We start from the raw sequence: 25,872 nt of genomic DNA on the forward strand, positions 1-25,872 counted from the left end.
TCCACATCCATGCTGAACTAATATTTCGCTCTTTTTAAAATATTGTTGATCAAGACCGATCAAATAAGAGAGAAGCACAAAAAAATAATTCTTTTATTTACAGTCTTATATATTTACAAAGAAAAGTTTGCCCTCATCTAGGTTAATGTTATTTACAAAAATCAAATAACAGTTCAATTACGAAATAGATCCTCGATCAAATTGGCGAATGAGTCACCAAAAAAAATCACTAACAGGCTGTTATCTCTAAACGGCTACTCCGGGCAGCCCGAATCACACGGAGCTTCTCAAACAACCAGAAACAATTTTTCCACTAACTCTAATTCGAAGCCCTTTTCTTCTCTTTCTCTGGAAAAGAAACCGCATTTTATTTTCTTCATATACCCATCTCCGGTTTCCTATTGGTGAACTTGAGTTCCCTATCACCTAATAGTTGCTCAGCAACGCTTCCTCAATGGTCTAAACCCGACCGAGGGAGTGTCTGTTAAGGAACCATCTTTGTGCCAGCACAACCAGCTGTCTCTTGAGCTCATGTTAATTACAATCAATTCGCAACTAATGCCGGCTGAAGTGCACTGAGGTTTGACACTTAATGACAATAGTTGCTGGTGATTGATCGGTACTTGATGACTTGAGGACTCATAAAGGAAAAGAAAGTTTAGCATCTAGATACTTCGACATTCCTCTCTCTTGAAGACATGATGGATCTATTTGAAACGACGGAATACATATTTCTTTTCTCACGCCTGGATATTTAAGTAATTGACCAAGCACAATGACTGTCCTAGAGAAAAGGATCCACATCTGGAGGTCCGTATGCACTTACCTATGTGTGGGAAAGCGGGAGACGTTACATCTAGGCTGGGTGCCCTTAACCATGTGAAGGCAAAGGAGAAACGTTACAATATTTTCCGAATATACATAAGACGATCTAAGCATTGAAGACCATGAAGCTAACGAGTTACATTTTTTTGAATCAAAATGAAAATAATTTACACATAAAACCTGTGAAGTTGAATTTATTAGCCTCAAATGTGACTATGCTGTGATAATGAAAATGTCTGAAACAAAGAATGTTACGAAATTTACCTCCAAAATTTCAACCGTAGCGTTGGGAGTGGCTGGCACAATGAATTTTGGTTTGTCTTGATTGATCTCGACGATCTTAATCCTGACAATGGCCTCGTCTATGTTCTCTTCGTCCCCAGGATTTGCAGCCCTCACCCTCAGCTTGAAACTCTTCACGTTCTCAGGCAATTCTTTCACAGGATAAATGACACCTGTTTCTTGATTAATGTCGAAAACACCTACAAGTATGATACCATAGATGATGAAAGATAAAATCATATGTTAACATTTCTTCAGCAAAGCAATGGACAAAAAGTTTTTAAAAAGAATTCTGATTGGCATTCAAAACAACACTTATTACTAGAGATCATTGATTTAAATAAAATATCTTTTCTGATTTAATTGTAAGTAAACTATATAACTTGTGTAGATAATGGTAATTGCGAAATAGCTGGGTGTACTAAATACTGCAAGTTATAAAAAAAAAGTTGTTTAGTCTACTGCATTAACTTATAAACTTATACTTGAATTTTTATTTTAGAGTTACAAAAACAACGTTAAGAGAGCTAGTAAATATAATTTTATAACAATATATATATATATTGATTCGATCAAACTTTTATTGATTAATTTCCAATGCAACTCTTCACATTTTTCATCGAGTTGAACTATTATTTGAACTATTATTAATGTTATTTCCCGTTTATAAAGCTAGATTGCCTCGGTAAAAAAAAAAAAAAAACATGTGGATACGCGTATTATAGTCTGCATGGTCAATCCGTTCCCATTAATATTAATCTATGCTATTATTAATCGCAACTAATTATTCACATTACTTTAAAAAGGTGGACCTGAAATCTTCTGATGTGTATTAGAATCCTGAATGACGATCTTTTCATGTTAGGATACAAGAAATCAAAATAACACCATACAACAGGCCCCCGAGAAAAATAAAATCATCGAAACGAAGCAAAACGTTACCTTTTTCATTTCCAGAAACAATGCTGTAGAGTATCTTGGCGTTTTCACCGATGTCTCTGTCATCAGCCGTCAGCTGCAGAACCGACGACGGAGGAGATATGGGAAGGTTTGACACAATGGAAGCTTCGTATTCCCTTTGGCTGAACATCGGAGGGTTGTCGTTCCTGTCTTCCAGTTTAATGTACAGCTGGAACATTTGGAAAGAGTTAGAAAAACTGAACTCAATGCACACTTAGGAGATACATACTTAATACAGGGATTGGCAGGAGAGACTCAATAATTCCATCAAGGGGCGAACAACAATTATTAGCATTTTAAAAACATTTCGATTAACCTAATGGAGGGGATTTCTATCTTAACCAAGTATGCACTGGCCACGGTGTATTTTCTTTGCGTCAAAGTCATTTCTTTGAGCGAAGCTCGACTTGTCAGTGAGGTACCGAAGAAGGTTCTATAAAACACGTGATCAAAGTTGTGCACTATGGCGAAAACAGAGGCACAGATAGCCAAGAAATTGGATATATTTTGATGTCGAAGAACTCTTAAAAATTATAGACATTAAAACTTCTATTAGGGACATTTTGTTAAAGCTTTTGTCTTTAGTTCTCCCCTAATGTAAAAAAATTAGAGCTCATTTAATGTATTTTATACATTTTTAACGTTTCACAACTTAATATATAACATAAAATGTAATGTATTTTTATTTCCTATTCTTTTTCTGTACGAATATACGTTTTTTCTAAAGGTTTCATTACAAGTGTAAAATGTTATCTAGTGTAGTTTCTTCCTTCGTGTTAGGTAGGGTTCCTCTTCGGTGGCCCTTTCAAGTTTCCCACATGGCCTTTGGCTAAGTCAGGGTATCGCACAGCTATTATACTTAATACAGGGATAATTATTTGTAATTATGATAATAATGCTTTTAAGAAATCACGTAATTAAACTTAATTATAAAACATCCAAATATAAATATTATTTGCTTAATGAAACACAATTATAATCAATAAAAATATTCAAAAATGCAAGCAATGACATATAACAAAAAATACAGTCAAATTCAAGAGAATTTATAAATAAAAAATACATACAAAAACATTAATTGAGGAAGCAAAATTATACGATGTAGATAATTATTGATGAGTTCAAAATCGTGAATAAACATTACTCGCTGGAAATACGAAAAACACTTACAGGCACTGATATTGCTCGTCTGGTATTTATGTCTTGGCCCTGATCAGTGGCAACGACCTGAAGCGTGATTGAAGTTGTCGATTCCCGGTCAAGGTTGGCTGCTGCTGCAACTCTTATGATTCCCTGGAAGGTATAAAAAGGAGGGATTAAGATGACAGAAAATATACCTCCTAAATTGCAATATGTTAAATTTAATTTTTATCGTAGATAAAAAATGAGGTATTTAAAGATATTTTACAATTGCCTTTGATTGAATTATTTACAAATATTGATGATTCTCAATGAAAAGCTTTCGTCCATTTTCTTATGTAATCTTTCATAACAGTGTAAAAACTGATTTGCTGAAAAAAAAATCTTCTTTAATCGAGTTTTTTAAAAATTTTTCTCGTCCTGCGCATTATTGCAGTTGCTTGGTAAAATCTGATGTAAAAAAAGTAGTTGATGTAACATTCTTAACAATGCATAAAAAATGTTCAACAGGAAGGTGAAACATCTACACTATGTGAAAAATTCAAGACTCAAGGTTTTTTTTTTTTTTTTTTTTTTTAGTTAGATGATGAACATTGAATTTTTTCAGAACAAGTTAATGAGTTAACTTTAAAAACCTATTTACAAGCAGATAACTGCATCTGAAACTTTAAACAAAAAATTCGTCAATTACAATAACAAAATTAATTTTGATCACATCATACTTTGGCAAAAAAGTAGAAGGATATTTATAAATAGTGAAAATAGAAGTCTTATTAATAGGGAATTCTTCCAACACTGGCTTTGATTACTTCAAAGAATCAGTTTGGCAGCGATTCATATAAAGTTGGAATTTCTGCTTGACAGAAATTTTTCCACACATCATTCAAAGATTTCCGAAGCTCAGCTACAGATTCAAACTGCTTGCCTTCCTCGTAACCTCGATGGGTAATCATTGCCATTTTTTCACAAAGTGCATTTTAAAGAAGGTAAGAAAGTTGCAGGTTTGCACTTACTTTTTGATCGATGGTGAAATCGAGGCTTCTTTCTCCGAGTAGCGAGTATCGAATGTCTCCGAAGTCTCCGGCATCCGAATCCGTCGCATTCACCGCAATGACGCTCGTACCTTGAGGAGAGTTTTCGGGCACAGTTGCGTGGTAGGAGCTCTAGGGAAACATTCATATTTAGAGTAGATTTTTCTTATTTTATCACTAATTGTCTTCAGAAATTTGATAAAAAAAATAACAGAATATATACTAAAAAGGCAGGAAAAATCTCTTAAAACTGAAAAATGTTTTGTTAAAGGAACTTGGAACATTAAACTATCAGATTTTAAAAACTTGTCATACCTGATCAAACATTGGGTCGTTGTCATTGATGTTCAACACTTTGGCAGTAATCAGAGCAGACGCTGACATCTGTGGTATGCCCGTGTCATAAGCGACGACTTTGAAAACTATCTCTTTTACACTTTCATAATCCACTCTGCTCTTTACACTAATAACACCTACAAAACAAATTTTAATATTTCAGGGGTGATTTTCAGAAATTCAGTCTGACTTTCACTCAAGATAATGAACAAACACATTTAATGTTATTTTTTTGTTTATGTTCAGTCAGAATTCAAAAATTAAAAAGGTTTCTTTTTGTCTTTTTGGTAAATTAAAATATAATTATGATTGTTAATTTTGCGTATGGGAGACCTCAAGGCATTTAGATAGATCACCTGAGGTATTGTCAATGTGGAAGAATTCGTTTTCTGGCTCTATTTTGTACTCCGCAATGTTTGAATCGGGGTCTGTAGCCACTAAAGTGGCAACAACGCTGCCTTTCGGTTGTTCTTCCATTGCATTGATGTGCAGTTCCGGGTTTTCGGGGCTCCAAGGACGTGGGAAAGAAGGGGGGAAATCATTCAGATCAATAATTGTTATGACAAGAGTTCCTGAAAATAAAAATGGAAAATCATTGTGGAATCAATTTACGAAAAAAAAAATACTTCTGTCAGAAAAACTATTAATATAAAAATTTCATTTTTGAGTCTTAAAGTTATGAATAAAATTAATCACATTTTAAGAAAATACCAATAACAGAATAGTTATTAATTTCATGACAAAATAATTAAGAAAAATAACATCTACTATTTTATTTATCATGTAGTAATTATATCTATAACTACGATATAGAGTTACTGCTTGAAAATTCTGTTAAATATAACATTTTGTTGAGACATTCAAAAAAACTTATATGATAAGATTGGTTTTCATACAACTCTTAATTGACAAGATTACTGGAAATTTACAGAATAAGCAGTTAAATCCCCACGAGATACTTCTGTATAATAGACCTACTGATTTGTATGTGCCCAGCATATGCAATATTCATTAAAACTGAATAGCTTAAAGGGGCAAGAAAGAATGTATATATATGTATATAATCTAAAATACGGATAAATAAATATTAAAATACCTGTTCCGGTTTGAGGTGGGGTTGCGCTAATGTCAGTGACAATTACTGTCATGGTAACAATCGCAGCCATTTCTCTGTCCAGCCGACTGGACACTTTAACTTCACCGGTTTCAGGAATAACATCAAAGAAAGCCTTCATAAAAATATTTCAATATTTTTATAATTAATAAAGAAAAACAAATGAATTTATATGCTAATACTCTTTGAAATAATTCGGAAGAAATAGTTATTTTTGCCCATTACTTGTTCCATCACTTTTACAATAATGCAAGTTATTTATTTTAAAAAGGAGCTTATTTAAAGTTGCTTGAAATTGCGTACCTTGTATCCTGCTACTTGCGACGGTAGTTGACGACCGTCTTTGTCTGTGGCTGTGATTGGTTCAGACACGGCAAAGATCAGTGAATCTGGATTAGTGATGTCAGGATCGGCTGCCTTCAGTTTGTAAAATATGTGCCCTTCGTTCTGATCTGAAAAGAAACAATAGTGTGCAATGCTTTTATTACTATGTTTGTAGATGGTTAGCTAACCATTCAGACAAGACTAGCGAATCTGAGCTAGTTGACGTTATTTTCAATCGGCATGTATGTATATATGCAACATGATTAATATAAAAATAGTAACAATAAACAAGGTATGATACAATACGAGTTTGATACAAATAGTAGTAGGAATGTTGTGCACCCACATGTATTAAATTACGGATACAGTTACATTATATTATGGAATTTTGAAATAAATATTTTCTCAAATTCTTTACCAGAAGGATCTCAGACTTGTTAACTAGATTTTATTTTAAATTAATTTAATTAAAATAATATGATTTATTTACAATCAATATAAAAAAAATTAAAATATTAACTGTCATCAGAGAGATGCAGTATAGCAGAAATTCATAACTCTAAACCAGAGATTCTCAACCAATACTACTTTAGTTTTGGTGGAGTAATTTTAATACAAAAGATTTCCAAAAAGTGAAAATGGCACCCTCTTTAACATCTTCTTTTAATATTTATTATTTGGGTGCATTTATAATTTTTCCCTTTTGGCTCCTCACTTAAGTTGGCGGTAGCCACACTCATCATACGTTAAGGTACAATGAAAGTGCTACATAATGTTTCAATTCAATAAAGATATCCGATTTTAATTATTTCAAGCTTTAGAGATCTGATAAATAAGTTTTAAAAAATAACTTATACAATTTTTAATTAAGAACAAAACATGGATGTAAGAATAGTACATTCAGTACATTAATTATATACAACACAATTGAGGAACCGTATTTTCAGTTCTGCCTTCTGCCGTTAAATAAAAATGCATGAATTTTATTTAAGGTAAAAATTAGCATGATGTCTGATATATATATATATATATATATATATATATATATATATATATATATATATATATATATATATTCGATGCAAAAGCTTCATTTACAATTTAAATTGAATAAAATAAATAAAAAAAGGCTTATTCTTTGGTAACTATATATAATGATATCTCTTTATTTTATTTTATCGTAAATTCATTTCTTAATTTTTTTAAATCTTAAATTGCCCAGTTTACTTTATTATAAAATTTTCTCTAAATCCCTGATTTAAATACCACTTTTTCATTTCATTATTTTTATACGCTCTCTTAAAAAATGGCCGAATCTTTCAAAGATTATTGATTTATTTCATATCTTTCAAAGATACATTTTCTGAATCGGCACCTGTCAAAAAAAATCCCTATTAAAATATCTTAGTAAAAGCACTAAGAAAAAATATTTTTCCCACTTTCATTCTTTGCTCTGATAGAAACAGATGCGTTTCATCGCTTCTCCAGTTTTACAGATCATGCCCTTCGACAGAAAAATAAATTGTATTACCAGTATGACTATTTTCCGGCCAGTCATCTGCAAAACTGTGTACATTTCATTCAACATGCACCGATTCTTCATTGAAAAAAATGCTTTTTTCATGAATCATGCATTTTTTAATCATATTTTTGCAAAACTAAATAATAAAAATAAAAAAGAAGATTGAAAGCTTGTGCACTAGCGTATCAAGAAGGGATTGAAAAATCGATTACAAAGCTCTATCCTTAGAAATACGAAAGAATCTAAGGTAAATAAATCCCATTTGAAAAGAAATTCTTCAGAGTAACTCGCCTTCGGTGACTTGAGTGCGTTGCGTAGAAGGAGTGAAATAAGGCGCTTTGTCGTTGCTGTTGAGGACTTGAACCACTAAGGTTGCGGTTCCTGTGTGCTGAGGACTCCCGCCGTCCACTGCGACGATCTGCACGACAAGAAAAACAGAACGTTATTCGACACTGTCCTTAAATAAGCATGAAATGGTCTAGGAAATATATGGGACATTTACAGGAGACTTGCATTTTAACAGTTATATGAATTTTTGAATATAAAACTTTTAAAGTGATTGAAAAAAAATTTAAATATTTTTAATTTATCTTGATAATTGTTTCACTTACTGAATTAAAATATTCATAAATGTGAGCATAAATTAGGAGAAAATGTCTCTTAGTTAATTGCTTACCGCTAAGAATCGACATAATAGCGAAAACAAATGAATTAATAAAATAGGATATTTGAGAATTTAAAATCAATCAAATTCCAGTTATTAAAATTGGATTGATTCTAAAAACCGTACCAGGAACATATATATATATATATATATATATATATATATATATATATATATATATATATAAAATTTTAAATAAAATCAACATACTATATTTTATAATAAAGTGATCCATTTTGGCAATAAAATTTTCCAAATTTAGATTTAAATTACGTAATTAAATTTACGTAAAATTTTTTTCCAAATTTAGCAAAATATTACGTAAATATAAATTTACATTTTGAGATACTTCATATAATTATATGTAACTGATTCAAGTTTGACTTTGTTATAGGTTTCAAAATTTAATTTCTAAAGCAATATCTTTGAAAATATTGAATTTTATTAACTAATATATATAGCTCCAAGATTCTAAAGTAATTTTATGACATCTTGTCTAAAAGTAAATATTTTTTTTCAGTCTTATGACATTATTTTTTTTATGTAAATAGAGATTCATAACAACTAGTATAATTGCTATCGAAAATCAAAAATCGACTTCGAATTAAAAAATGATAGCAATATATGCAGGGAGAGTTTGTAGATACTCATTAGTTGCACCTCAATATTGTATTCTTGTCTCCTGTCGTAATCCATCTTGGCTCCATCTTTGACGCTAATTTCACCAGATCTTGGATGGATTGTAAAGTCATCGAAGCCACCTTTCTGTATCCTGTAGGAGATTTCGGCATTTACTCCGGTATCCGCATCGGTGGCGGAGACCTGCTCCACAACAGTACCTGCGGACAATTCATTGTCGAATATTAAAGAACCGTGGAGAAACTGTTAATCCGCGTTTTGCTTGGATATACTTCTCAACTTAGGAAATATTTTATTTCAGATACTAGAGAGTGTTATACTTAATTAAATGCCAAAAATACTTCGTGTAATGCATGCATTGACAATTTCTTTTTTAAATTGCATGATGAATATCTTCAAAGTGATCATGTTATAAACTTTAAGGGCTGGTGCAAGACACTGCAGCTATGATTTATTGTACCGGAATATGATACGGTGAAATTGGAACATAAGAAATAAGAAATGAGAGATAAAAGGAAAGATATATCCTGTCATCTTCTTATTTCCTTTGGAGAATTTTAGGGCGCAATGAATTAAGCAAGGTGAAAGAGTCCTTTAGCCACCCCTATTTCCCGATTTATACAATCCCGATTATTTTTCATGGGCAACATTCGAAGATTCTTATTTATGCTAATCCAACTGAAAAATCTTGTTTCTTGAAAATCGGCAGCTTCTGCGCATGTATGAGAAACACCTGACATTTTTGAGCATCTGGTTTTAGACTTCAGTTGAGTCAGCTGAGGATATCGAACATTAGTATGTGCTGCACATGGCAATGCATCCTTGGCAGTGTACACAAATCGCTTCACCGACGCTGTCAAACATGTAACACTGTTGGTGGATTCAGTTTTGAACAGTTTTTGTAAACACTGCATGTCAAAGATGAAGTCAATAAATCTTTGTCTTTCTTTTTATTTCTGTGTTTTCGCCTTTCCTGGTCACTTGCGGCTGTACTTTCCTAAACAATAAATGATTATTATAATGTCCTGCAAAAACTCTTACCGTTTATAACATGAATTTGGGGTCACCCTGATAATTATATACTATATAATGAATTAAGGAAAAAAACTAATGTAAATTCTATAAATCATTTTATTCAATCCCTGATGATGTGCCCAATGCCGTTTTTAAACTCTTAGTTATCTATTAAAAGTGGATGAAGTTTCTAGGTATCCTTTTGAAGTTGAGCTTGGTAAAGAGGCAGAGAAGATCGTTTCAAACCAATGGAAGATAAGATATGCCATGTATTGCGATCTGCCATGAACTTCAATTTCTCTTTTGCAGCAATTAACCATAAATTCAAACACATCTGAGGTAAAAACAAAGGTTAAAGGTGTAAAATTATTTGTAGGTAATAAGACATTACACATTAGAGTCCAGTTCCAAATGAAGAAGATGCGATTTCTTTAGAGTTAGTTAATATGTGTACTGTACATAAAGTTCATCAGTGTTATATAAATTTTGGTATGGCATGGTTTTAGAACAAAAATTTAAAGAAAGATATTTTAAATTCTGATTGTGCACTTCATTCTCATTATTCAAAAACTGGTATATTAATAATTACGTGAAACAAAGGTCTTTCTCCATTTGGAGTGTTACAAGAGATTTTTCCGCCCTAGAGAAAAGCAAATGTGTCCTCTGAAACTCTTCTAGGATGGCAACCTACCCACTGTAATAACTGTTCCGGGAGGAGATTCGAGAGAGATATGATATGGATTTGAGCGAGGCAGTGTGATTTCGCCGGGAGGATTTCATATTCAGCCAGTATATTTCGCTCGAACTAACTATCGTTACAGGTTTTATTGCTATAATATATCCATCAGTGTTCCATGTTTGTATCCGTCAGTCTTGTTCATGTTATTCGTCAGAAATACAAAAGTATTAGAAAAGCTAATGTCAACTTATTGGTGAACTTCGCTAATCCAAGATTGCTGTGGTTGAGAGAAAAGTCACACGAACTCGATTTCAAATGTATTAAAAATTGTTTAACATTGCATATATTTTGGGCATTTAGTTAGAAAATGAAATCGAAATGAATGTGAACTTCATACGTGTAACTGAAATGAATACGAAAACGTAAATATAAATTAAAATGATATAACATGCATAAACTTTGAGAAGCTTAAAGTTCATTTATGAATGCAACAGTACCTGGAGGTGAAGCTTCTGGTATGCTAGCCTCATACTTTTCTTTCTCAAAAATCGGCTTGTTGTTATTTGCATCCTAAATTTAAAAAGAAATATTTAAAGCGTATGTGATGGAGAGAAATGACTGAAGGAATTATTCGAGAAAATATTTCGAATAATGGTTAATAGATTTACCTGCTTGATATAATATTTAGGAATGTAAGTAAGAAAAACACATATATTATTGAAAAACATTTAAGGTAAAGATCAGCATAGTCAACTGATAATTGCCTGAAAATATTTTATACTGATCTAACAAAGTGACGCCCTTTTCGTTTTGAAATAGTTTAGGCAGAAAATTTACATTTATTTAATAATATTTTTCTATTCGTTATTTTCAGCTTGCGTTTCATGCATATAACTATGTCAGACATACATTATTTCATAAATACAGAGCTGTTATATCATAACGCAACTTCAAAACGCAGAATCAAAAAAGATATTTATGACATAAAAACTTTGAAATCAATTCAGTGATTACTGATTTAACTAATTGAATTAAATCACTCTTAAATGCATGAATTTTTAATAAATTTAAATTTTTAATTGTTAGTTTCTCTTTTTTATTGTATTAATTTATCAGAAAAGTAACTAGATGAAATAATGAAAAAACGTTCGTTTTAAAGAAGTGAATATAAAAATGTATAAAATAATCTTTCTCAAAAGAAGCATAAGCAAACATTTATTCTATAAGCTGAATGGATGAAAAATTTGGATATTACCTTTACAGTGATTTTGACAGTAGTTGTGACGACACCATTTCCACCATCACTGGCTTGAACTGTTAATATTATTCTGAAAAATATAATTGAGATATATAATAAAAATTTAACTAAAAAACCCTTTCACGAATTATTAAAACATTGTTTTATTTAAAAATAAAATTTTATTATTATGTTTTTACAGGATTCGGATCCATTTTAGAAGGCAAACTCATCACTCACGTATCCGTTTTGAGAGCTGAAACGTCTAGACCATTCCTTTGAGTGACGCTGATCTCACCGGATCTGCCGTCAATTGCAAAGATGTTATGACTGTTGCCAGCTATGATGGAATATTGCACTACAGATGTAGCATCTGCATCAACTGCCTGATAAGGGAAAGAGGATAGCATCATTTATCTAGATTATTTCTATACAAATAATATAATAATTTGATTTCATTTTTTTTCAATTTAATGTTACATTTTGATCAGGATTGACAAATTAGTTTTATGCAATATACTGTCGTATTTAAATTGAAAGTTAAAAACCAGCGAGAGTTTTCCGCCCTCAGTGCTCATATGTTAATGGAATAGGGCCGTATGTGGAAGAAGATGAAGCATGCTTTTTAAACCTCTTTCTTTCGATTGATTAGATCCAAAATTTGATACAGAATTTTTAAAAAAACTGATGTCACTGTCACATTCTAAGTTTCATTTATGTAGTTTGTTCTTATTTATTCGTTCTAACTGTCAAAATTTTGACAATATGCTGAAATTTCCGAAATAAGCAAATGCCATTACCTAGATGGGTGAAATTTCGATTTATCGTATTCGTTATAAAGGAGTGTACTACTTTTCCTATACGAATCCTTTTTAAATGTGTTATAAATTTACAACTTCGTGTAAAGATCGTATTAAAAATGTCACCCGTCTAGCTCGGAGTGTTGATTAGTTATCGAGTTCTCAGACAACAGAAATGAAATAAATAACAATAAAAATAGTTTTATTTCCGGATTCATGGAAATGTAAAAAGATTCAACTAAATCATGAGCTGGAGTTTGTATATTTCGTGTACGGAAAATAAGAGATTTTTTAATGACTAAGTCACTTTCTAAAACAATGTAACAAGGCAGGATTATTAATGAGTGACTTAAATATTTTTAAAACAATCAATAGCTGTACATTTCAGCAACTTAAAACAAAATTTTTTAAATATGAATGTCCTAAAAAGTAGTCTTTATTTCACATCCTTCTTCAGAAACCAATCTCAGAGCTCCATTTCAGAGCAACCAATTATTTGATTTTAAAAGTGAATGGTGTTAAAAGCAACCAATTTTCTTTGACATATTTGATGCCTTTCATATTAGTACAATTACTTGTACTTAACTAAATTGCTTTCAAAGGAATACACTGTAAACACATTACCTGTACTCGCAGCGGTGTGTCGAATTTGAAAGCTCCTTCGTCGATGGTAGCCGAGTAGGACTCGTGCAGGAATACGGGCGCGTTGTCATTGGCGTCCGATAATGTGATGGTGAGCGGGACCACGGTCGCCAATCCCCTGCCCATGTCGTCCACGGCCTGGTACGATAAGTAATAAGTTGGCCTGGTTTCGAAATCCAGACAGTTACCGGATCCGGGGGTCTGACACGGAGCCACGGTTATGACGCCGGACGTTTCGCCTACTTGGAATCTGAAAAAAGGTTTAATCAAATCATTATCGAATATAACCCTACCTTCTGGTTTTCGATCTTCGATGACAGTGATTTTTTCGTATTATCGAATTAAAAAAATAAAGATATAAAACTTCTCCTATTTTTCGCCGTGGAAAGCATGAACGAATCAAACGTGAAAGTTGTTGCTAAAAAACAGAAGGGGAAAAAAAACGATATCAGGCCACATAAATTATTTATATATATATGTATTATTTTGACTAACATTTGTGCATTAATTTTTTTTTTATTTTTCATCTGAAAGTTTTTGATAAATTATTTGCATTTATCAGCTGAAAAAAGGAGCTATTATATAAAAGAGCTATTTTCCGATTTTAGATATTAATTTATGTAAATAAATCAAATATATGCAAATAAAATAATTGCACTTTTATGGCAAACAAATAAGAAGCCATTTTGCTGAAATGTGCATTATTTACGAAAGGAAAAATAAAATGGTTTTAATATCATGTGAAAAAGACAATACTATTTAGCTTCTAAATATTGCAAGTAACTGCTAATTTAAAAAAAAAATATTCTTTCCCCATTTTATCTTTTTTAATTGAATAACTATTAGCTTTATAATAAATACAAATTGTTCATAATTCCTTAAAGTTAAACTTTGGAACCAGTCATTTTTTAGAGTTTAATACAGTTAATCTTAGAACGTTTAATACAAAATCTATCTTAAACGTTTCCTTACTTTTCTGCCCCATTTCCAAAAATAGAATAGACGATACCAGCTTCTCCAAATACCATCGTGTCTCTGTCTGTTGCCTGGAAAAAATTGTACTCATCTATTAATGAAATATTTAGAAACGAACAGTGAAAAAGGAATATTCCAATCATTCAAACGAATATGAAATCTTATGAGTTTCACAAACTTCACATGAAAAAATTGAAAATGAGCACAATTTTACGAAACATTTCAAAACACAAAAGCAATCTTTATTTGTGTAAGAATGTATTCTGATAAATATCATTCTTTAATATACCAGTGGATGTAAGAGAATAGTGAAACACGCACACACACAAAGAAAGAAAAAAAAAAGGGTCCCTCAATAGCGCATTAGAGTAACGTAAATAAACATTGACAAATAATATGACTATGTCTGTGTGATCACTTAATGAAAATACTGGCAAGAAAATAAAAGAATAAATTTCTATTTAATATAGGACTTGAGATAGTTTCTGAAACCTTTATTATAATGGCTAATATTAGTAAAATATTGTATAAGAAGAAAGGTATACATATCTATATACTGAACAGATAAGTTATGCTCGCTCAAATTATTTTATTGCTCACCTTCACTATAGTTTTGCATTTTTAACACATAAAGATGATGTTTCCAATTACTGGAGGACTCAAAAATAATTTATGGGATTTGAAAATCAATAATAATAATAAAACGAAATGCAACAGAAAGGCATCGTTTGTGGCTTTACGCTTGTGAAATATCATTTTATTCCACCCAATTGCAAATTTAGTTAGCATTGCCACTGAAACGATCTTCAACAGATATTATTAAAACGAAATCGCCATTCTGTAACTTGCCATGTTGTTGCTACAAATGACAGTTACATTGAAAACGTCATTGCTGAATTTTTTGGAACAGCTCTTGTAATATTTCCTTACCGGTTTTTATTCTACCTCTTTGTAGTGTCATTTGTCGGAGACAATGTTGACTAAGTTTGCTATCTGCTGGAATAAAATTATCTAACTTCTCAAGCGTAAGGTCGCAAACGATATATTTCTGTAGTACTCCTCTCCTTTTCCTTTTTTATTAATTTCCAAAATGCATTAGGTTTTTTTTTCTTTTCTTTTTGAGGGTGGGACTTCCAATATATATTTTTGCCAGAATAAGGTTTATTTTTGTTCTTGTAGTTGTACAAATTTTATTTATAGACTTTGCCAGAAGGAAAATATTTTCAACTGCTTGTTACATATTCATTTTCTTGACTCTACTTACAGTAATGGTATCCACGACAGTTCCTGCAGGTGCATTTTCGATAATGCTTGACTTGTATTCTGGTTTCTCAAATTTTGGAACATTGTCGTTTGTATCTAGAATGTTCACTGTAACTGTTCCTGTTCCAGACAGCTGCGGATTTGTAAAGGCTTCCTTGGCTACCACCTAGAGAATGAACCGTTTCATTTATATCACAAAACAACCGAAAAAATAAGGTTTCAATCATTTAACAGTTGCTGTCACTCATCGTATTTTAAAACTTTTCTTTCTTAAAGTAACATTTAGATTTTGAAATCTTACCAACAAGATGAATTTTCTTTGGTTCGGATTCTCATAGTCCAGCGGACCACTGGACACTCGAATGCTGACTGATGTGGAGCCGGTGGCCAAATTAGGCTCGACACTGAAGATTCCTGAATCGTCGACCAACTCAATATTAAATACGGAATTCGATCCCTGCAGATGATTATTAATTATAGACATGAATCATTCTTTGTTATAATATAAAAGCAAATATTTAAGGTATTAACAGCGTTTTTACATAAATGAATAATTTTAAAACAAATAATGAAAAAGAAATTAAATTTATGAAAGAATCATTTTTTAGCAAGAAATAATTTCTTTATCAAAAAATGGGGGAAAGACAAAAGTAATGATGTGACATGATTTGCTGTATCATTTATTCTCGGATTTTTTAACTTCGAGGAACTAAGTACTAGAGTTTCAGTAGCATGTCTGATAGCTGGGAGTGATATGCGTCATTGTTATAGAAAAAAATTATTCCAGTTCTGCAAGCACGTCATTGTTTTTTTACGTATAATTTTTGTGAAAGATGTAATTCCTCCATGCATTAGCTTTTATGTTAAAAACATCCTCAAAAACCACTTCACAGATGAATGTGCCATCAGGTGCCAATGCCATGATCCATCGCCTTCCTCATCCCCAAATACCAATCCATGTGACTTTTTGGTTTTGGAGGGCATTTGAAATGCCTAATAAGTCACGAAGAACTTTATTTGATCTTAAAACAACATACTACGACTTGTTATAAGCATTTCCCATATGTTATGTTACGATTCTAGAATGGTAGCTGAAAATGACAGCCATCACGTAAAATATATTTTGTTGTAATAAAATTTGGAAGCTATTTCAAAGGCTAAGCAAATTTTAAAAGCGAAAGTTCTGACATTTTCTGACAAAAAAATTAAATTTGGAGCTAAATTTTTTATTTATTTATTCAAGCAAATTCCTATTCCTTTATTACATCCTACACCAAATTTCATACTTATCTGAGTGATAGTTTTGTCTGTAAGCAACTTTAAAATAATTTATTTTGTTAATTATGAATACCCTACATTTTTGGGGGAATTCATTTATATTCACTTAATAAACTTTCTAATGTTTATAACAAATGCTAAATCATTTCCGCTCATCTCCCTCATGTGTTTTACGAAGGACTATAAAAATTGTTCACCGAATCTGTATCTTGGACGAACATGTCCAAATTCGGCAGCGGCGTCCCATTAGCGACATTCTCGTTCAGATTGACAGTGTAGCTGATCTTATTGAAAGTGGGTGGCTCGTCGTTTACATCTCGGATGGTGATTGTCAGGGCTGCAACTGTCCATGCTTCGCTGCCGACGGCCAGAGCTCCGTTGGACATCACCTCGGTAGCCTGGAAGAAATAAGAGCTCTCAGACATCAGCCGAAGTCAAGTTGAAAAGGAGCTAAAAAAGCAGTCATTTTATTTTGCTTCATTTAAAGACACTTTAGTTTTCTTAAACATCCATTTTGGCCATTAAATGATGATACATTTGATTAATTATTAAGTAGTTCTGTAGGTAACTTTCAAGCTATGCAATGAAAGTAAAGAGAGCGGATGGTTTGCTATTTTTACTGTCAATTTTGAGGTTAAGCTTCCGGAAATAATCGAATTATTCATGTTATAAGAGATGGCTAATCATTGGGTTTGTTTATGCCTCATACTGATAACACAATCAATAAATCCTACTTTGATCATTTTGATCATAAGTGGCTATTGGCTCTAAAAATGCCATACCGCTTTAAATTTCATCTTTTAAGTAAATTTTTCCGTCTCTAAATAATTTTTGTAAAGTGAGTGTAAAATTTAAAAGAATAAAAGCAGAACTCTTAAAAACTCATAGTGTTAAACATTTAATCCTTTAACTGCTTATCCCGCGATTTCCGCGGGTTGACAATCGATCCATTTTCTATTACATCCCGCGTTTTTCGCAGTTTAGAGTGTTTATTTTTACGATTACAGATTTTTATTACATCATATTATTATAGAGTAACATACAATATCAGTTCACTTTCTTTAAAAAATATGTGCATTTATTTACAAATATCGTATCCAAATAGTGATTTTTAAAAAAAATACTTAGTCAGAGGGTTAAAATTTTATGCGCAATTTAAAATTCTATCTGATTTTGAAAAGACCAATAAATTAAAAATTAAATAAATACCTGTAGATTAGAGCTCACTGCCATAGAGAGCAGCAGTTTTGAACATCAGTGAAAATCAAGAGGAGATCTTATATATTTTTTAAATGTAATTTTAAAATAAAAAAAGTGACAAGTGATGTCTATTCATTTAGATTGATTCTCCTTCAGCTAACTGTACCTTCACTCCGACGTTGATGACTCCGTTAGAAGATGGAAATATTTCTTTGTCGAGAAGCCTGGCTGTTCTGAGTTCGCCTGTTAGAGGATGAATACTGAAGAATTCTTCGGGGTCTGTAAAATGAAAGGGAAGAGTATTTAGGAAGGTGATGGTTTTCGTGTTAATCAGATTGTAAAGAACCAAAATAAATTAAAAAAAGAATCTGCCATAATTGTCTTGAGCAAAAATGAAATCCATAAAAGCCGTTTTCATAAAATATTTTGTCTTTTATGTAGTTCTAAATCGTACTTACTCGTGACCAATTCGTAAGTGACACTTCTTGGATCTCCTTCATCACCGTCCTTTGCTTTCAGAGTCATCACCAGAGTACCCTGTTCGAATTAAAATGCATCCATATGAAAGTTTTGTTGTTTGTTGTTAATTCATTAAATTTTTGTTAATTTACAAAAAATACTTGAGAAATTGCTTTTTTTTAATGCAACTAAAAGGTATAACTCATCTTATTTTTGTTCTGTCAGTAATGAACTGTTGGTTTCTATATTTTTAATTCGAATGATATTAATCCATATCATAGATTATCTGTTTCAGGTTCTAATATCTTAAACAATGAAAGTCAATTTGACAACCGTTTGCTTTGCTTACCACTTCCGCATCTTCATCCACCAAGCCCGTCAAGGATCCAACGAATACGGGAGGTCGGTTCTGCACGTCTCCGATCCGGATTGAAACGACTTCCGTTGCGTTGTGATATCCATCCTGAAACATCAATTTTATGATAGATAAATGTGCTTAGAAAGGTGTGATGCAAACGATTATGCTTTGCATCACTGAAAAATCTTTTTTTTTTTTTTTTTTTGACAAGCCATCTTTCATGCATAGATTGTAATGAAACTTAAAGGGACAGTGGACTCTTATTAGACACTTTTGCGAGTTATCTATCCACTTAGGGTTATGAAATTTTTTATACATATGTAGGGTTTGCAATACCGGACCAAAATTTCAATACCGGTATTCGGTATTTTTTACATCTTAATACCGGGATACCGGTTTTAATACCGGTATTACAAATTTTTGAAAAAGAAAGAAAACACAGGTGTTTCTTTATTTTATTTGTCAGCTTTATTAGTAAGGGTAAATATCACAAAAAATAATTTGTAACTTATAGATTATAACAGTATATAAAGAATCAGAAAAAAGTAAAGGAACGACTTATTTATTTAAATCACAAGAAATTGTAAATATCGCTCACTATTCAGTCTGTGGTATTAATACAAATTTTTGAAATGTGATCTTAAAAAACATAATTAATGAATTGTACTGTCATTAAGTCTGAAAAGTAATTTTGTGCAAAAATTACTAGTTGTAGAAAACGCTCTTTCGGCATCTACGATAGTTAGTGGTATTGTTAGCAATACGCGATATACTTTTTCCAAATATTTGCCTCTAAATCCCTCATCTTCAAATAAATCGATTTCTCGTCGGATGGTTTTGGATATAGCTGATTTCTGTGTTGTATTTTGGTTCGTTGAAATTTTCTTATTTGTCGCTAATTCTAATTTTTATTATCAAGAGACAATTCCTTTTCACTATCGACATTAGTGTCATCATAATCTTCGATAAATGAACCGAATTACTTTGAATGTGGATAGATTTGTGGGTAAAAAATTTTAAGAAAATTTACTATAAACTTAATCAGACTTGAATTGGTTCTTTTCTTTTCTTCTTTTTCATTTTCATTTTTAAAATCCTTATAATTATGTAAATACCATAAGGCATTTTCTATTTCGGTATGCCTTTCTTCTGTGCGATTTTTCAATGTAATATATAATCTTCAGATAGTGATGTGTGTTGTTATAGTGTGATGTGTGCTGTTAGGAGTAAACGGTTCCGACGTGTTTTAAAATCTAACATTAACATATATTCTGTTTTATTTTCAGTTAGTATGTATTTTAGTAATATGTCATCTTTTATAGGGGAACGCTTAAATATCTTAACAATTTTACGAACTTTATAAATTATAGGAAGCAATTCTTGATGGGTTAATATTTCATCCTCATTAGCAATATCTTCTTCAACAATTACATTGTCATTATCTTCATTGTCAATATCATTCTCACTCTCACGCTCTTTAAAGTCGGAATCCGGAGTTTATATCCACAGTATTTGGATTCTTCTGATCTTTATTTTTTTGGTATAATATATCTATTACTCCTAATTGAATTCCATGAGCATTGCACAATTGCTGATTTGTATCAATCCACTTTCCCACTTTTTTCATAACTGTTCGTCCATCAGTCATTATGGATACAATTTCTTCTTTCAGTGATAATCCATGTTTCGCTAATTTAGATTTAAGCAATTAATTAAGCCATTAATTAAGCCCGTTATGGAGACATAAAAACAAAAACGTATACTATTTTGCTATGTTGGCGATCTCTGAACATATAGTGGAGACAATTTTAAAAATTTCTAGTAAATACCGAAAAACCGGTATTTAAACTTGTGAATACCGGTATTGCAAAATTGTACAAATGGCTCAAAATACCGGTATTCGGTATCCCGGTATTGCAATCCCTATACATATGCATTAAAATATAAAAGCTTCACATTTCTTAAAAAACATTTTTAAATGAAATATATTATTTTTTAAAAAATTTAAAAGATATATAATTTTTAAAAATTTAAAAGATATATAATTTTTAAAAATTTAAAAGATATATAATTTTTAAAAATTTAAAAGATATATAATTTTTAAAAATTTAAAAGATATATAATTTTTAAAAATTTAAAAGATATATAATTTTAAAAAATTTAAAAATACTCCAAGCGATTTAATTTTTAATTTTTTCAATTATTTTTTTATTACTAAATGTAAATTTATTTGGAAAAAAACTGTGTAAGATTTTACGATTAAAAATAAATGCTAATTTTTTAGAAATATTTTTATGTACATTTACTGAATTTGGATAGGAATTTTATGTTTTTTTAAACTAAAATTGACTTTTAACTATCTAGAAAAGCTCGAAACATAAAATGAATGCCCCATTTTCTTTTAATGTTTGACCGAAATTTTTATTATCATTTTCATTTAATTTCTTCAAAAATTAAGATACCTGGAAAATTATTTAAAGTCATTGAGATGTACTTTTTTTCCTCTTAACCTTTCAAATATTTATTTTATTGAACAATACATTTTATAATACTGTTGTAGTTGAATATAAACATATATTTTAATGATGAAAAGGTAAAAATAAAATAGCACGTATTCGTCGATTTTTGCTTATTTCAGAATTTACTGTTCCCTTAATAGAAAAAAAATCAAATATATTAATTCAAGCAATGAATATATTTCATTTTTATTAATTTGCATTTTTAATCCATAAAAATTTAAAATATCATCATAATTTTTCAAACTTTTTTATTTGATTGGAATACATCTAACTACATTATGAAACTTTTCAATGATTAATAAATTTTTACAAATTTTTTTTGTTTTTAAAATTTAAATAATTTATTAGGTCAATACACAATTTGATTCATAAAGAAAAGAAAACCAAGTGTTCGATTAGTATGTATATAAAACAACTAAAAATTTAGAAAAATATATTCCTGTTCACTGTTTGTATATCCCTGTTCATGTAACCCTGTTTAGAAAAATTGCCCCTTCTGTCACTATCTATTGACAAAAAACAAAAGGATTTCCATTCGCACATAATAATGTGCTTGGAACATGAATCAAATTTAAAAATTTTCAATAATGCTTACATTTCTAACTAAGTCAAAGTAGGAATTAACTTAGAAGACAATAATTATTTGGACATGCTTAGATATCTCTGATACCCTTGATATGCTTTATGCAGTTGAAATTGTAATAAAAGCATTCATTAGGATGTATAATCTAATTAAAGATTTAATACATTCATAGATGAAGGAATAAGCACTTGAAGTGTCGATTGTTGAAAGATTTAGCATACTCTTTCTACAACTGAGACATCGGAATAATTTACAAATATGCCTGTAAAAAATTAATTCTGATAAATTTATGATTTAGAAAATTTGTCTTGGTAGGAAGTAACTTCTAAAATTCTGTATAATATATTTTATTTTTCTAAATAAGCCAAATATGCATTTTCAACCATTTATTTATATTAATACCACTATGGAAGTGAAACAGATTATTCAGGTAAATGACACAAGAATATTTTCATAAGGATCTTTTTATATTTCTATCAAATAATTTGTAATCCAAAGCTCACATATTTGCAGAAATAAAGGAATTTGAAAAATGACTAAGAAATTATATCATGTTTTAAAGAAATCTTAGGTGGTTTTTCTTATCTCCCAAAGCCCCTTAGAGCAATATTATATATATAGTTTAACAGTAAAATAAATTTTCAATGGATGGATAAATGAAGCCGGTTTCATCATTTTATTTATGTGTATGTAAATATGAGTTTGTACTTACATCAGCAATGAGCCTGATCTGGTAATAATTGCTTTCGGCATAATCTAGGCTTCTCCTGAGGACGAGGGTTGCTGTGGTGGATTGAGGACTCGAAGACTGAGTGATCACCGAAAACTTGTCGCATGCAGACGGATGCTGAAAGATGCAACACTTTTCATTTACACACAAGAAAGTTAAAAAAAATTCAAATGAAAAATATAAAGATTTCGTTGATGATTTTTAACGCCTTTCTTTAACAATATATAAAGTATTAGAAAAAAATGTCACGTGAAATGATGTTTCTTAAAATCTGAATAAAAGATAATATTGAGAAATACTCATGTTTGATGTTATGACAACAGATATATACTACGTATCATTTTGATAACTTCGATTTTCTTTCATCTTTCTGAAATTAGTTTCATCTGTCTGAAAGCACTTTTGCAGACTAAGGAAAATTTGCAATTAAATAACTGGAAAGCCGAGCTTCACCATGCAGTACTTTTTTCTTTGAGAAAATATTTAATTACGAATCACATACTGATTACATAGGAATATTTTCCTATCTTACCTACCTATGAACGGGTCATTTAAATAAAAACAAAATCAGGAATGCACTTAGTTTAACATGTTATTCGAAACAATCTGCTATATCGCAGTATTCATTTTGCAGTTTATCTATCATTACTTATATTTATGAACTTGCACTTAGTTTTACCCTGATGAAATCTGTTCCGAGATGGCTCTGTACATACCATTGTCAGCATGAGAGCAGAAAGAAAAAGGCTCTAATAGTTAAGTATAAAAAAAATGTGTGTTTGTAAAATCTCACTTTTTTTCCGGAAAGACAGAATACCTATATAGAACACACTTAAAACGCAAAAATATAAAATACGAATACGTAAGTAAAAAAAAAAAGCAAAACGTTTTGACAACTATACTGCACTTTCCACACTTCGAAGCAGAAATTGAATATTCTAATAGTTAGGCATAAAAAAATTGTGTGTGTAAAGTCACTTTTTTTTCCTGGAAAGATACTTATATATACAAATTTAAAAAGTAAAATCTTATGTAAACATAAATTTTTTTTTCCAAATCGTTAGAATTATTTCCGAGATACACGAAATAAATAAATTTATATATATGCTAGATTGCTCGTTTAAAGTTATCAAATTAAAGTACCAAATTTATGGCAATGCAGAAAGTTTCTCCTTATTTTTTAATTCAATTAGGGAACATTTCCCCTCAAATGAGGTTTCTGATGTTCCAAGAAATTTTTATAATTTTTACTTGTTTTGTTATAAGTTTTAATATTAAAGAGAAATATATAAATAAATGTGAATGTTAAGCCTATTAGCTTTTTTTTCTCGTAAATTTGCTTGCACATTAATTTAAATTCGTATGAAATTTATTGCGAAACATATATAAATTTTTCATTAATAAAGCAGTAAAGCATTTGAGACATAAAATATTGAAAATATATTTTAGAGATTTCATTCATGAAGAATAGAGATTCATAATGATTAATCGATTTTCTTCAATAATATCCATATATGTTTTTCCTATCTTCACAAAGAGCGACAGGTATTCAGGCCGCGGAGGCCTGGTGGTAAGGTCTCAGCTTCGAAAACGGAGGGTTTCATACTCGAGACCCGATTCCACCGAAGAACCGACGTATAAGCGGGTCTGGTGCATGTTAAATCCGTCAGAGCCAAACGTCCTCCCGCTGATGTGGCTTGGACGTTTGGAAAAAGGGGTGCCAGCTCAGGTGTCGTTCTCGTCATCTGACAGCGGTTCAAAATGTCGAAGTCCGTCCTAAAATAGCCCTCATGTTGCTTTGAAACGGGACGTTAATATAATTAAACTAAACACAAATAGTCATGAAAGTTAGATTTATTGAGTTAGTGGATCTGCAAAATACGTTTTTATCACTACATCTGCTAGAATCTGCGTCAGAATTGTTTCATACCCTTAGATATATGTAAATCATATATTCTAATACCTGTGGAGGGGAATCGCATCGAATCTGAAGGACACCTCCGACGTCATCAGCGTCCGTGACCTTGATCTTTTCCAGCACAGTGGTGCCGACGGCAGCATCCTATTAAAAATTCCATTAAAAAGAATGTGTCAGGTCTTATAGATAACAAGATATAAATATATTAGATTGTATTATAGAAACGCTTCAAATAAATTTACGTAATTCCGTCATAGGCTATTGAGTCATTTGACTTTCTATTATCTAAGGACAATTTTATAGCTGATGTTAATTTTACATTAACATTAATGAATTTCCAGTGATTAAGAGACAATAATAGCATATCATTCTTAGAATGGATGTTTTCATTAGATTAGCTAAAAAATGCGTACGAAAAAAGGTGATTTTTCTATCATAAGTATAAATGGAGGCCTTATTGAGAATAACAGACTTTTTACTGAGTAATGCATTTAGGAACTATTTTTTTTTTTTTTAAAGGACTTCATATTATGGGACCGAAGCAATTTTATGAAGTTTTAATGAATTTATTTAAGACTAATATTCAACAAATATTCTGGAAATGCATTTCAAGCAATGAATTAAATATTTTATGGAGACGGATGAAAGAGAAATGAAAGATCAAAAATAAATATTTCAAAAAGGAAATTAACAAATAATAAAAAAATAAAGGATAAAATAATAAATAATTAAGAATATTTAGTGATTATTTTTTTTTACCAAATGAGAACTTTTAATTATGGGACTATCAATGAAATTCCCTTATTGAAATATTAAACTAAATAAAAAGACTTTTTAAATCTCTCGCCAACTTAAACTTTCTGAACTTATCGAGATATTGAAAGTACTCAATACTACTACCAACATGGATTTTAAAATTCATTCTTTTTAAAATAATATTAATAAGATAATAATTATTGGTTGGATACTATTTGAAATCGCGTGATTGAAATAGCCTCATGCAAAATCCTTCCATACCCTACTTATGGTTTCGTTTAGGTGTTGGATTTAGAATATCAAATTTTATACGAAGTTATTTCTTGAGTAGTAGTAGGTATTTACTAGTAAATAATATTTTAAAAGTTTAATTAGAAATTAATTATTATATTTTGGTTGTTGCCTTTATACACAATATGCTATGACATTAAAAAATCTTGTTTGCGCATTATAGCTTCTATATAAATAAAAAATTAAATATAAAATTAAAACATACATGTCAAGCCTAAAGCAGTACCATGCTGAGATGCTTTGAATCTCATTTAATTTTTTTTAAAAAAAGGTATTTTTTAAAGTTTTTCTAAAAGTATACTGATATGCATTACTGTTTTCAATCGCATTTCA

General features: G+C 30.7%; 1 protein-coding gene across 1 annotated transcript in view; it reads right to left on the reverse strand.

Annotated features, from left to right (window-relative positions):
- The window catches only part of LOC129964146 (cadherin-87A-like), a 70,661-nt gene that overhangs the window by 20,488 nt on the left and 24,301 nt on the right, over positions 1-25,872 (reverse strand). The window contains exons 7-29 of the mRNA XM_056078852.1: positions 24,538-24,636; positions 22,557-22,691; positions 18,734-18,847; positions 18,384-18,462; positions 18,092-18,204; positions 16,923-17,123; positions 15,749-15,904; positions 15,449-15,613; positions 14,182-14,255; positions 13,192-13,459; positions 12,008-12,153; positions 11,786-11,858; positions 11,028-11,100; positions 8,859-9,037; positions 7,826-7,952; positions 5,992-6,140; positions 5,671-5,803; positions 4,931-5,146; positions 4,554-4,711; positions 4,221-4,370; positions 3,238-3,360; positions 2,050-2,236; positions 1,090-1,307 (exon numbers count right to left, since the gene is read on the reverse strand). Coding sequence (XP_055934827.1) covers positions 1,090-1,307; positions 2,050-2,236; positions 3,238-3,360; positions 4,221-4,370; positions 4,554-4,711; positions 4,931-5,146; positions 5,671-5,803; positions 5,992-6,140; positions 7,826-7,952; positions 8,859-9,037; positions 11,028-11,100; positions 11,786-11,858; positions 12,008-12,153; positions 13,192-13,459; positions 14,182-14,255; positions 15,449-15,613; positions 15,749-15,904; positions 16,923-17,123; positions 18,092-18,204; positions 18,384-18,462; positions 18,734-18,847; positions 22,557-22,691; positions 24,538-24,636 — 3,336 coding nt within the window. The remainder of the gene's footprint in view (positions 1-1,089; positions 1,308-2,049; positions 2,237-3,237; positions 3,361-4,220; positions 4,371-4,553; positions 4,712-4,930; positions 5,147-5,670; positions 5,804-5,991; positions 6,141-7,825; positions 7,953-8,858; positions 9,038-11,027; positions 11,101-11,785; positions 11,859-12,007; positions 12,154-13,191; positions 13,460-14,181; positions 14,256-15,448; positions 15,614-15,748; positions 15,905-16,922; positions 17,124-18,091; positions 18,205-18,383; positions 18,463-18,733; positions 18,848-22,556; positions 22,692-24,537; positions 24,637-25,872) is intronic.

The sequence above is a fragment of the Argiope bruennichi genome, chromosome 1 (genome assembly GCF_947563725.1).
Source record: "Argiope bruennichi chromosome 1, qqArgBrue1.1, whole genome shotgun sequence".
NCBI classification, from domain to species: Eukaryota; Metazoa; Arthropoda; class Arachnida; order Araneae; family Araneidae; genus Argiope; species Argiope bruennichi.